Raw genomic sequence first — 13,679 nt, 5'->3', positions numbered from 1 at the left:
TGCAGGAAAGAGAGCCAGCTAGAAAAGATGGAGGAACCCTGTGTCCGCAGTGCATGCCTGCCGCAGTGAAGTTAGGAGGTAGAGTGGTTGGGACTCTGAGGAGGGGTTGTTAGCAAGGCCCCTGGGGAGGCCTCAGCTGAACTTGCTCTGTGAATAAACAGTATGTTATCTTCAACCCCTTGTTATTCTCAATGGTTTGTTAGGACAGCCTGTAGGCATCCTGATCTCTGTACACGTCGGTGATGCTTTGCAGAGTACAGTAGTGGGAACCTCTGTTTCATCAAATTCCACACAATTGGAGGAATCTGAGGCATGTTGTAACAGCTGGCACATGCACCACTCGCAGCTAATGGAATGAGAGAGGAATGCTGAAACGGGTTATAGGTGAAGAGGTATTTGTTTTCGGGTTGAAAATTCAGCTTTCTTACAGCTGAGAAATGTTTTAGTATAGTTTAAACATACAGAGAAAAACCACTCACAGCAAGTTAATGATAGGAAGGGAAGGAAGTGAAGAAAGAAGGGAGGGATAAAAGAGAAATGTGATAGAGGAGGAAGAAGAGGGAGAGAGGGAGGGGAGGGGAGGGGAGGGGAAGGGGAGGTAAAAGGAGATGAAGAGAATGGATTTTGTAGGAACAAGCTCAGAGAGAAGTTGGGGGAAATTCGGTCCTTCGTTATGGCTTTGAATTCGGGTTGCGGCATCTTACGCTCTGAGAAGTCTGAACGTGGGTGAAGTTTTGGTGGCGGGAAGTTGAAGAGACTTGTACTTAGTTATCTATTTCTAAGACAAAGCGGGAAGCAATGTCCTGGGAGGCACCAGGGGGGAGTTGGTTATGAATAGGAGGCAGAGTGAGACACACAGGGAGGAGGATGCAGATAGGTCTCTCCTGTAGATACAGAAGGAGCTAAGGGAGAGGAAAGCTGATGGCCTTGATATGGACATGAAACAGGAGGCCAGGTCACTTGCTGAAAAAGTATTTTATTGGCAGCTCTTCTCATACAACAAAAGTCCACACACAATCTACAACAAAATCATATTTAGTATATTAAAATTAACACCTCAAATATATATTAAATAATTATTACACAAATTTCTCCTAGGTATCTGTCCATTTCCTTGACTATACATCGAAGCTGAAATATTCTCTTGATCTAATTTGGGATTTTAGCATTGAATTGTGCTAATCTTAATCAGGGAAAATTACTGAAAAGGCAGGCAGCATATAATTTATATTTGATGCCAAAGCTACCAAATGGCCACTTTGAGCCACGTCATATTTATCTAGTGATACAAGAATTTATCACAGGGACACATGATGGCTAATACTGCCAAATACTTCCTAATCTGAGATGAGTTGAGATGAGTAGTTCCCAGCCCAGGAGACTCAGAGCCTGTATCCTATAAATTGAGCTGTAGCTACTGCTGACAGTCTTTAAAATTTCAAATCACTTGGCTGGGCAGTAGCACACCGTTAGTTAGTTCCACCACTAGGGAGGCAGAGGCAGGTGGATCTGTGTGAGTTCAAGGCCAGCCTGGTCTACAGAGCAAGTTCCAGAACAGCTAGGGTCACACAGGGAAACCTTGTTTCAAAAAACAAAACAAAACAACAACAACAAAGTAATAGAAACTCTAACCATTTGAAGGCTTTGGGCTATTTTTACAGATTTTTTAATCCGTATGCACATGTTCCTATATGTGAGAGGACATATATGTGTAGGGTCCAAAGGACTCCTCAGCTCTTGTTCCTCAGGTGCTGTTCATCTCCTTAGAGATGTCTGTCCTTGGTGTGGGACTCAGCAATTAGGATAGACAGAGTGTCCACTGATCCACAGGAACCTCCCACCTCTGCCTCCTCAGCACTAATATGGCGAGTACAGGTCTCCACATTCGGTTTTCACCTGGGATCTGTGGATTGAATTCCATCTTCAAGCTTGCCTGCAAACACTTTTACCAACTGAGTTATTTCTCTATCCCAGAGAATTTTTGATTTTAAAAAAATGTAATGGGGTCCCTCTTCGGAAACGCCAATGGACTTTTGCAGTTTACTTATATAATGTATTATTATTTAATCAGTGATTTCAAATAGAAAAACACAAAAGAACTTCTGAATTGTGCATCTGAGATGGAGGTAAAACTGTAAAAGCTTGAAGCTGGCAGTAGAAAAAAATGCTGGGACAAACTTAGTTGACGCCTATTTTACAAGAACAGTGGACGAGTAATGAATATTGCCAAGGTTGCAGCATGGTCAACAATAGAACCAGCCTCAGGACTCAGTCATTTTAAAACAGTGTTACCTCATCTGTTATCGACTTGGATGTGGGGGGCTCTGTTTTGCATAACGGTGCTTAGTGTTCTTAGCATATGAAAGCCAATGCTTTGCAGTTTGGAAGAGGTGGTGAGGGACAGGTCTCAGCGGGGAGCACCCAGGCTAAGCACTGGGAGCACTGGGATTTCTTGCCCTGCGTTCCCTCTGCTCAACAATTTTCTAGTAAAGTGGTTATAAACATCACAAAGTTCTGCAGAAGCAAAGCACAAAACCCTTCCCAAGAGACTACACAGTAAAGCGCCACTGTGAAGGAGAGCGGGTCTCAGGGTTCTTCCTTACAGTGTTTGCAACTGTCCGGTAGCCTCCTCCATTTCTCTAGGTAAGGATGGTATTTAAACAGAGCACAGAAGTCAACGATGTGTGTACAGATCCACAGAAATAAGATTTTAGACTCTTGTACACAGGTTAATCTTAGATGTGCATACAGAGCAGAAAGCATGCTTATCAAATAATTAACATATGATTTCATAGTGAACACAAAGGAACCAATTTGATACAAATGTTCTGCCACTACTCTTGTCGTTCAGCTTGAGAGGCGCTTGCTCTGTCTATTTTTTGGGTAGGTAATCTGATGACAAGTGAAGGCTGGCTGCTTGTGGGATTGAAAACTCCTTCTTTACATTCCTGTTTCTTTATTTCTTTAAAGAGCCTATGGCAGAGGAGATTCTGCTGCTGGTCTAAGAGAAGTGCGGAAGCAAAATGGGATCCTTAAGCCAGCTGTGGTGGCTCAGGTTGATTATTTCAGCCCTTTGGAGGCTGAGGCAGGAAAAAGGCATGAATGACACAGTAAGAAACCCTTGATCACAACAACAGCAACAGCAACAGCAACAGCAACAGCAACAGCAACAACAACAACAAAGAGGAAGGAAGGAAGAAGGGAAAAAAGCCCATTCCTGATCTTCCAACATATTAAACAGAGTTCATTTTCCAGGTTTAAAATTTCAAAACTTTATAGAGATTGACATTTCATTTTGTATGTTCACATTTTTTTCTATAATACCCAAGAACATTCTAATTAAAATTCATGTTGGCCACTAAGAGGCACAGTGGAATGAACAGAGCAGAGTGCTAGTCATTGTCATAGATGCAACCTGGAAGAAAAGAGAATATAACTTTAATTAAATTGGTTTTTATATTTGTGTGTGTGTATGTTTGCATGTGTGTGCAGGTGCGTATGCGTGTGACAGTGGAGGCTGGAAGACAACCTCTAGTGTCGTTCTCAGGAGCCATGTACTTTCTCTGAGAAACGGTCTCTCAATCTCACCAGTTAGGGAGAGCCCGAGATCTTCCTGACTCTCCTCAGAGGGCTGGGATTCTAAGCATTTACCACTGCCCGCCATTTTCCTAAGCACTTACCACTGCCTTCTGTCTTCCTGTGTGTTCCAGAAATTAGACTCAGCTCCTACGATTGCGACATAAGCTTGACTCCTGAGCCATTCTTCTAACCCCCTATTATGGTTTTGGAGGCAGGCCCTCCTGACGCCCCGGCAGCTCTCAATTTCTATAGATCATTGAACAGGACTTTCAACTTCTGAGTCTCCTGTCTTCACATTCTAAGTGCTGCTAGGTCTGCATTACCACATCTGGTCTTAAAATTTAAATACAGATTATATACAACATACCTTAAGTGTTTCAAGTTAGAATTCTGAGTAATTCAATCTCTCCAGAATTAAAATGAAAGGAAAAAAATAAAACTGGCTGGGTGGTGGTGACGCATGCCTTTAATCCCAGCACTTGGGAGGCAGAGGCAGGCGGATTTCTGAGTTCGAGGCCAGCCTGTTCTACAAAGTGAGTTCCAGGACAGCCAGGGCTATACAGAGAAACCCTGCCTCAAAAAAACCAAAAAGCCAAACAAACAAATAAATAAAACTGGCTTATTTTACACTAAAAATGCTAAGTGAAATTCCATACATTTAATCTTCTCTATTTGCTAGTTTTATGCCAACTTGACACAAGCTAGAGTCATCAGAGAGGAGGGAGCCTCAGTTAATTAACTATCTCCATAAGACTGCAGGCAAGCCTGGAGGGCATTTCTTAGTGATTGATGTGGGAGGGCCCAGCCCGTTGTGGGTGGTACCGTCCCTGTATTTTATAAGAAAGCAGACTGAACAAGCCACTGGGAGCAAGGCAGTAACCAGAACCTTTCATGGTTCTCTGCATCGGCTCCTGTGTCCACATTCCAGCCCTGTTTGTGTTCTTGTCCTGACTTCCTTTGATGATGAACAGCAATGTGGAGGTGTAAAAGAAATAAACCCTTCCTTCCCCAACTTGCTTTTGGTAATGGTGTTTCATCACAGCAATAGTAATCCTAACTGAGACACCTTCATTGCTAATCCAATTTCGACCACATTGGCGAAGAGATTTATTCTCCATCAAATGAGACTGAAGATTAATTATTCTGGCATCTCGTCACCTTTTGGAACTGAGATTAGCTAAGCATCAACAAGTATCACAAGCTTAAAAGACTAAAGGACCAGGGCTGGGGAATGACTCCATCTGTGAAGAGCTTGCTTGTAAGCAGAGAAAATAGGTTTGATCTCAGAATTGATGTAAAAACAAAACAAACAACAACAAAACCTGGACCTGGGTGGTGCCAGGTGTGGTGGTGCACATCTTTAATCCCAGAGTTTGGGAAGAAGAGGCAGGTGGATCTCTGAGTTCAAGGCCAGCCTGGTCTAGATAATAAGTTCCAGGCCAGCAAGAGCTACAAAGTGAAACCCGGTCTCAAACAAAACACGTGCACACATGCACACATGCAACATGATGACAACTGTGCACGTTTTGTTGAGATTAATGCTTTGGGTCATCATTTAGAAACATCTGATGATTTTACTAGTGTTATTAGTTATGAAATATGTACCTGTTCATTGACCAGAGCTGTTTGCTAGTCTCCCATTTCAGCATTTGCCAACTTTATGGTGGTTCAATTTGGATTTGTTAATTTCATATTTTAGAGGATGCAAAGATGAGTCTATTGCTAACTTCTTGAGTATTGTTTCAGTTGGTGCAGAATGAGTGCTGCTAGTTTTAAAACCTGTTCCTAATTAATTGAACAAGAATTCATTTTTCTGTGACAAAAAAACCAAACCAAACCAAACCAAAATCTTAACTCATGTTACAATACAAAATTTACCAAATACTTTTCCTTGCCCTCCAAATCTTCCCACTTCTTTCATGTCTTCCCTGTTCTGTTGATTTTTTGACACAGGGTCTCATGTAGCCTAGACTTGCTCCCTAGATTTCATTTTGTGGTTAAGGCTGCCCTTGAACTTCTGGTCTTCCTGCCTCCACCACCCAAGTGCTGGAATTACAAGCCTGAACCATCATGGCCATCTTATATTTTCTCACTCTCTTTTCTTCAACTGCCTCATCTCGTGCGAAGGTAATCCCTCTTCTCCCTACAACACCAAATCGTTTTCTGTCTTTGCATTTCTGAGAAACTCAAATTCTGATCAGCTCTGATGGCTCTAATTAAGCTAGCCAGCGGTTTTCACTGTTACTGTGGAGGGCGCTGCAGGAGACTTACCATCAGCGATGTCGTCATAGATTTCTCCATCACTGTGAACACAGAAAACCGTTTTTATTTTATAGAAAAGAGCTTCCCAACATTAACACACAGAAGAAGACAGCAGTAATATAATTGTCACGCATCAGAAACACTTAGGTGGATGTAAATGGTGAGTCTGTGCAGGTGGATGTGGTAGGGGACAAAGGTTTCACATCCATCTCTGCGTCATCCTTTCCTGCTTTGTCGACTCCTAGTTCATTCTATAAACAGAATAGCAAACACATGCCCTGAGAGCACAGACCGTGCCGTACTGTGAGCTTTGCCACGGGCTTAGGACATCTGAATTCCCTAAGAACTGGGTACCAAACAGAATAAACTGGATTGCCAAGGCACCACCCTCCTCCAGAGACCTCAATCCAAAACTGCAATGAATTTAAACAGCAAATAGTACAAGACTCATATCTTTACTTGAGTTTCAAGTATTCTACATTTTAAATGAAGGAAACAGTATTTAGCACAAAAATTGGCTATGTCCTTTCCATGTGTTTCCAGTTACAATGTTTAAAGTTTAAAGTATTTAAATACTTAATATGGAGTATATAGCCATTATGGAATTTTGTATAGTACTCACTGTGAAGATCACACCCACCACAGTAATTTTGGCTATGTTTATATTTTCAGGCTTTGCTTAGTCCTGAATCTTCATGAAATATTCTATTAACAAACACCGAGAGGCTCCCATGCTCTGGGAGACTTATAAAATATGAGTCAGATGTAAGCTTTGATTGTAAAAGTGTATGGTCTAATGAGTGATCTTTAAACAATAAAATAATATATTGTAAACATAAACACAGTCTTGTGTAGGATGCAGTTCCAAGCATCAGAGCAGTGTATTAGTTGTGTAACTTAGGGTAGACGAGTCCTTCTTTTTTTCCCTATCTCTGACTTTATCGTGGCGGCAGCAGCAGGCCCCTCGTTGTTGCCAAGTGTGGCAGATGCTATGAGTTCCGTATGTCTTCTGTTTAGATCCTTTCTCTGAGGTAGAGGGAGGCTTTGGCTAATGGAAAGCTGATGTGAATTCAAAGAGGACAGATTTTCCTGCTGTTTACTGATGCACGCCTTTTGGTAGGTACCAAACCAATAGTCACTTAGTCTCCTTTTTCAATGTTCTCTCATCCATCCCGCGATCATCACTGATGAAGATATGTTGCTATCTACAATAACACTCTTCTCATAAAATTTGCATCTTTCTTAGAACAAACCAGATCAGAAATACTGTGCCCACCTCTGTGACACTGCTGACCTCCAGCAATAACGCCCACCACTGGAGCATTACTGAATACTGCTCAAGAAGAGAAAACTCTTAGGATTCTTTTTTTTTTTTTTCTCTGCTCTCTTCTGGCTTGCTGACAGTATTTGTAACATGCATGGTCCTATTCAGATGTGTGTGTCCTGTTCCTTATGGTAAATGGCTTGTGAATCCTTGGGACTTACATTATGTCAGTTTTACAAAAGTTTCTATTGCTGTGAGACTCAGCCTGATGGTGGGTTAATTTTATGCTGGGTTTCTTGGACTTAGAACCTTAAAGTACTTTGGAAGAGTCTAAGGGCTTAAGTACTAGGCTGTGACAGACTGTGAAATGGTCTTATTCATAAGAATACAGGAGTCATTGATTACTATCTCTTTTAGGGGGATGGGCATACTCTCAATAAGGGCAACATGATAGAGAACTATGTCTGGTGTGTGTGTAGAAAATCTCCAGTTAGAGGCTAAACTATGACATAATAACTGATGATATTAGTACCTAACACACAGACAGTAGTTGGCTCTAATTGGGCCAGTTCAAATACTACAATAATTAGTAAGCAAAATACAGACAATTAACAAACAAGGCAGTGGCTTTGCACTGTGTATCTTCTGTGCTTGCTGAGCAGATGGCTCACCGTGTATGTAAGACTATTCATAAGTGAGCCAGGCTTTCTTCCTGGTTAGGACTGGCACTTTCAGCTTTGCTATTGGCATTATTAGATTGATACCAATGTCATACGTTGTTTTCAATTTATTATGAAAGTCCAGCTCATTGCATTATGGCAGTGATATTAACACTTTCTCCTTAAGGAAGCCATGAGAGTCTTTTAACAAATACAGTGATGAAAATGGTCTTACTTGTCCACCAGGTAACTCCGAAGGACATAACCATCTATAAAGGAAAAAGGAAATGCACTTTAATGACAGATACGGTTTTGAAAACATTTAACATTAACTACAGATACAGCCTTGAAAATATTTCATATTTAGTTTTGCAAGCTGAGAGACAAGTGAATAATTATGAGATAATATACTGAGGGTCTGAAGAGATGGCTCAGTGCTTAAGAGCTCCTGCTCCTTATCCACGGGATCCAGTGTGGTACCCAGCCACCATATCACATCAAACAGCTCACAACAGCCTCCAACTCCAGGGGCTCCAATACTCTGTTACAGCCTCTGCAGACACCCACATACGACACACCCATATAGACACAGACACCCACACAGATACACACACTCACAGTAATAAAAATAAAAAAACCTTTAAGACGATAGATAACATGGACTAACTACATGTATATAGAACGTGCACATAGAGGAAATTGATCATGTTTCTCTACTCTATTTCTTTTTTCTTTTTTTATTAATTTTTAAAGTCAGCCTAAAAGGTAATTTTATGACAGTGTTTTCACACATGTGTCCTCACACTTTTGTCTAAGTTATTCTCTTCTCTGGCTACATCCCCTGTGCCCCAGGTCCCTCTCTTGATGGTTCCCTCCCTCCTTCCAAATGGTGGCCCTTCCCACCTCTAAGGTCACCCTTTCCCTTCTCATCCCCTTCCTCGCCCCCTCCCACATACACATCTAGACAGAGGTTCCACGTGTGAGAGAAATCATGCAGAGAAACTTGTTTCTTGAAATCAGATTTACTTTGTTTAATATAATCATTTCGAAGTCAGAGGGCAGCTGGCAGAAATCCGTTCTTTCCTCCCACCATGCGAGCAGTGGGGATTGAACTCAGGTCGCCAGCAATTGAAAAAAATGTGTGTGTGTGTATACATACATACACATATATGTCAGTATACACACACACACACACACACACACACACACACACACACGCACAAAATTATAAACTGTTGATTAAGATTGCTGATAAGTTTTTCTAACATTAAATGTTTTTATTTAAAAAATCTCCAGATGATTACGAAAAATAAAGTTCATGAAAGGAAAATGTGACCACCTTTTTGGAAATTAAAGATTATTATTATTTGCTGATGCTTTTAGGTAATTTGCTTTCAATTAAATGACTTTTAATTTAAAACTCATTTATGATAAAAATTTGCAGGCCTGGTTAAACCACCACTAGCTGAGCTTTATGTAATCAAGTTAATAATTCATAACACGCAGCTTAATTATCTCAACTTCATGAACTAATTCTAAAAGCTATATTCTCTCACACTCCTAAACTTAGTATCTCCCCTCCTATCTGTCCTTGCTCAAGAGTTCGAAGTAACAGCTTTCTCCTCTGTTGAGGATTCCTTTATAGATGCTATTGTTAAAATCCGCTCTTCTCTCTGCCTCTTGCTGTTTCTTTGTGTGTGGGGGAAAGGAGGGAGGGAGATATCAATGACTGTGAATACTGAAGAAAGTTTACTCAGGTAAAGGAGGTCACGTGGGGGGGGGAGGCTGTGCTACTCTACCCGAGTTCCACGATGATGTGATAACTTAGGACTTGCTAACTATAAAATCTCTTACATAGTGTTCTTATGGGATTAGTGACTTTTAACAGAGCATAGGCTTTGCTGTCTAGCGCTCTCAAGTGCTAAGACTTTATTCTATTCCAGGATGGTTTGCAATAGTGTCAAAACAAATGACTTACCACGAATTGTTACACAACCCTGGCAGTATAGTTCCTAGATGTTATTTTTTAATGCAGGGAGAAAAATGTTCTCTGTATTCACATGGTATGCGACCAATATGAGATATTCATAGAAAATATGAAAAAACTCTCAAAGAACAAAACAAAATCATGGTCATGGTGCAGAACAGCCTCTCTGTTTAGCCTTACAATATCATGAGCACTGATATTCCTGGGATTCTCATGAGTCACATCAAGTTGTCATTTGGAAGCCTTCTGCTCACAGAAAAAAAAAAAACAAAAAAACAAAAAAACAAAAAAACAAAAAAACAAAAAAACAAAAAAACAAAAACCCAGTGCCAGTGACTTCCACCAGGTAGGAGCGAGGAGAGGGAGGGAGGGAGAGGGAGAGGGAGGGGGGGAGGGGGAGGGAAGGGAGGGGAGAGGGAGGAGAGGAGAGAAGAGGAGAGAAGAGAAGAGAGATTGAATCACAAGGAGTGACGAAAGGAGTTCACAAGAGTTCAGCTGAGTCAGTTTCTAGATGGTCATTACTTCTGTCTCTACTCCACACTTTGTATAACTCCTTCCATGGGTGTTTTGTTCCCCCCTTCTAAGATGGATAGAAGTATCCACACTATGGTCTTCCTTCTTATTGAGTTTCATGTGGTTTATGAATTGTATTTTGTATATTCCAAGCTTCTGGGCTAATATCCACTTATCAGTGAGTGCATATCATGTGTGTCCTTTTGTGATTGGGTTAGCTCACTCAGGATGATATCATCCAGATGCATCCATTAGCCTACGAATTTCATAAAATCGTTGTTTTTAAATAGCTGAGTAGTACTCCATTGCATAAATGTACCACATTTTCTGTATCCATTCCTCTGTTGAGGTGCATCTGGGTTCCTTCCAGCTTCTGGCTATTATAAATAAGGCTGCTATGAACATAGTGGTGGGGATCCATACCATTTACAATCACCAAACCCAGACACTGTTGTGGATGCCAAAAAGAGCTTGCTGACAGGAGCCTGATATAGCTCTCTCCTGAGAGGCTTTGACAGTGTCTCACAAATACAGATGTGGATGCTCACAGCCAACCATTGGACTGAATATAGGGTTCCCAATGAAGGAGCCTGACTTGAGGAACTGTAAGCTACATCTGGAACAGTCTTCATTCCACAATGTCCACAATATTGTTGAATTCTAATGGACATAGACGCCTGAGCATCATTAGCTTTGATGATCAACAAGACATTTCCACGGGAGAACAGAAGGGCTCCACTAGATATGATGGATGGATCACCAGCATGTGTCAGAGTGAAGTGCTCCCCATTCCCAGGACACCACACTGCTGGAGCAGAAATAACCTAGAAAGATTCAAACAGCAAGTATTTGGGGTCCACAGATGGGGAGGTAGCCAGTCCCAGTCATTAGAAAAGGAGATTAAGAGTAACCCACTGATAACTTCCAAAGCCAAATAAATAAACCTTACTCTGAGTCTCATTCTTTTGTAACCGGACAGTGATAAGCATGTGCTGCTTTGAATCTGCTTGGCCCATAGGGAGTGGTACCCATAGAGGTGTGACCTTGTGGAGGAAGTGTGTGACTGTGGGGGTGGGTTTTGGAGGTCTCCTTCTATGGCCAGGCCATTGCAGAAGAGACCCTCCTTCCAGCTGCCTGGAAGACAGTCTCTTCTGGTTGCCTTTGGATTAAGATGCAAAACTCTTAGCTCCTCCAATGCCCTGTCTGCCTGCATGCTACCATGCTTCCTGCTATGATGATAATGGACTAAACCTCTGAATCTGTAAGCCAGCTCCTAATTAAATGTCTGCCTTTATAATAAAGAGTTGCCTTGGCCATGGTGTCTCTTCACAGCACTGGAAAACCTATCTAAGACAACATAACTTAGTTATTTTACAAGTGTGCACAGTAATTCAATCTTTCTGGAATAATACTCTTTTTTTTTTTTTTTTTTTTTTTTGAAGTGATTTTACCTTTATTTCCTTCACTTTAAGCCAATCATGAAATTTCACAGTGATTTTCTGGGGTGGGGCAGAAGGAAGGCGTCATTCAGCATGATGGAGGCCGTGGCCCGGCTGGCCTCACTGGGGAAGCTGGAGAAGCACGGACTGGCCCGCTGGCAGGTAGGTGATGTTCCGAGAGCGGGAGAGCTGGTACGCAATGTCCTCGGCGGCCTCCAGCTTCCGCAGCTCGATCAGGCCGTCGCCTGCCGTGGCCAGCGAGTTGGCGATCAGCTCAGCGGCCTTGGAGTCACCCTCAGCAGAGATGATGGCTGCCTTCTTCTGCTGCTCAGCCTTTTCCACCACAAATCTGGCTCTCTCCGCTTCCTGCTGAGCCACCTGTTTGGCTTCTACTGCCTCTGTGAACTCCTTCCCGAAGGTCAGATGTGTCAGGGACACGTCATCCAGGATAAGCCCAAATGTTGCCGCTCGCTCTGTGAGGTCATCGCTCACCTGCCTGGAGACCAGCTCTCGCTGGGTAATCAATTCTCCAGCATCGAATCGAGCCACCACCGACTTGAGGATCTCTGTGGTGATAGAAGGCAGGACCCGCTCATCATAGTCCTCGCCAATGCTGGTGTAGATACGAGGAAGCTGGCTGGCCACCGGCCGGAAGAGGATTCGCAGTGTGATATTGACGTTCTGCAAGTCTTTGCTACCAGTGATGACCGGTACGTTCCGTGGTCGAGAGCGGCAGTCAAAGATAATTGGTTTCTGTACCCAAGGGATGAGGAAATGAGTCCCTTCCCCGACCACAATGTCCTGTACGCCACGGAATCGGTCAAAGATGACAGCTCTGTGTCCAGCATCCACATTATACAAAGCAGAGTTCACCACGCCTCCTGCAACTGCCAACGCCAGGCCGAACTTTCCAATGGACTCAAACACTTTGGCAGCCATGACTCCTTCTGTTGCTTCCACTCACACCTGCTTTCACACTGACCTCCACATGAATTCCCCAGCTCCCTGGAATAATACTCTTAAAGGCAACCTCAAATGTTCTCTACAACTACTTCTGTATCCATTGGTCCAAATTTCTGCTAATATTAAACCATTTTGTTCTATTTATGGAGGGCTTGGCTCTGGCTTCCAGAACTCTCTGTAAGATTGCTCAACATCCTGAATACCTTTACACCTCCCTAGGAGCAGCCTTTAACCTTTTGTCTAATCTTCTGAATACATACCCAGTTTGCTCCCTACCTGGTGGGACAGTAACTGACAAGGGTCACATCAACACTTAAGTTTAATTACTCAGGATCTGACAATTTGATAATAGTACTTTCCTGCCCGCCTTCTCTAACCTTCTTGTTTAAAATTTATTTTATGTGACTTCTAACTATGTATATGTGCATGTCTGTGTGGAGTTATGAGTACAATAGCGACGATTCCTGCCGAGGTTAGAAGAGGATGTTGGCTCCCCTGGAGCAGGGGTTACAGTTATTTGTGAGCTGTCAGATGTGACTGCAGGGAGGCAAACTTGGGTCTTCTAGAAGAGTAGTAAGACCTCTTAACTGCTGAGCCATTGTCTACCATACACTATAGTCATCTTTAAAATGAGGAAGTCAAACTAAAACAAATACAACCTAAAGAATGTCTTTCTGATAAACAAAACACATCCTACCGGGTGGGGTTAGGGTAAGAGATTTACACAGTCATCCTGTGGAGATAAGACTTTCAGGCTGTCTAGAATGGAAGCAAGTATCAGTGAGCTTAGAAATCACAAAGGTATCAGTGAGAAAGCTTATAGAAGGGTATGCAATGTTTCCACTGGCATTTTCAAGCCCGTGTTCTGCCACTGATGGTGCTCACAGCCTCCACTATGGTTTTAAAAAGATGGAGGAACACGGAGATTGGGAGAATGTCTTCCCCAGGGAAGAGCACAGCAATTGGTTATCAAATACCAAATGATCATCCCTGAACAGGTTACACACATACAC

The 13,679-nt window shown here is 42.4% G+C and overlaps 1 protein-coding gene, 1 long non-coding RNA gene and 1 pseudogene across 11 annotated transcripts in view; 1 reads left to right on the top strand and 2 right to left on the bottom strand.

Moving 5' to 3' along the window:
* Positions 1 to 956: 956 nt before the first annotated feature.
* Fyb (FYN binding protein) overlaps positions 957 to 13,679 on the bottom strand; it is a 142,813-nt gene continuing 130,090 nt past the window's right edge. For all 10 annotated transcript variants that reach the window (XR_003951372.1, XM_011245328.2, XM_011245329.2 and 7 more), the window contains 3 exons: positions 8,000 to 8,033; positions 5,851 to 5,882; positions 957 to 3,415 (listed from right to left, as the gene is read on the bottom strand). Coding sequence is in view for 9 of the 10 variants with exons in the window: in XM_011245328.2 (XP_011243630.1) it covers positions 3,393 to 3,415; positions 5,851 to 5,882; positions 8,000 to 8,033 (89 nt within the window). In the remaining variant the exon portion in view is untranslated. The remainder of the gene's footprint in view (positions 3,416 to 5,850; positions 5,883 to 7,999; positions 8,034 to 13,679) is intronic.
* Positions 11,700 to 12,708, bottom strand: Gm7666 (predicted pseudogene 7666; annotated as a pseudogene).
* Gm2245 (predicted gene 2245) overlaps positions 12,262 to 13,679 on the top strand; it is a 49,877-nt gene continuing 48,459 nt past the window's right edge. The window contains exon 1 of the long non-coding RNA NR_155272.1: positions 12,262 to 12,413. This is a non-coding gene — a long non-coding RNA (predicted gene 2245). The remainder of the gene's footprint in view (positions 12,414 to 13,679) is intronic.

This window comes from Mus musculus, chromosome 15, assembly GCF_000001635.26.
Source record: "Mus musculus strain C57BL/6J chromosome 15, GRCm38.p6 C57BL/6J".
NCBI classification, from domain to species: domain Eukaryota; kingdom Metazoa; phylum Chordata; class Mammalia; order Rodentia; family Muridae; genus Mus; species Mus musculus.
The sequence above is the reverse complement of the archived record's forward strand: the minus strand, read 5'-3'. Positions and strand labels throughout refer to the sequence as shown.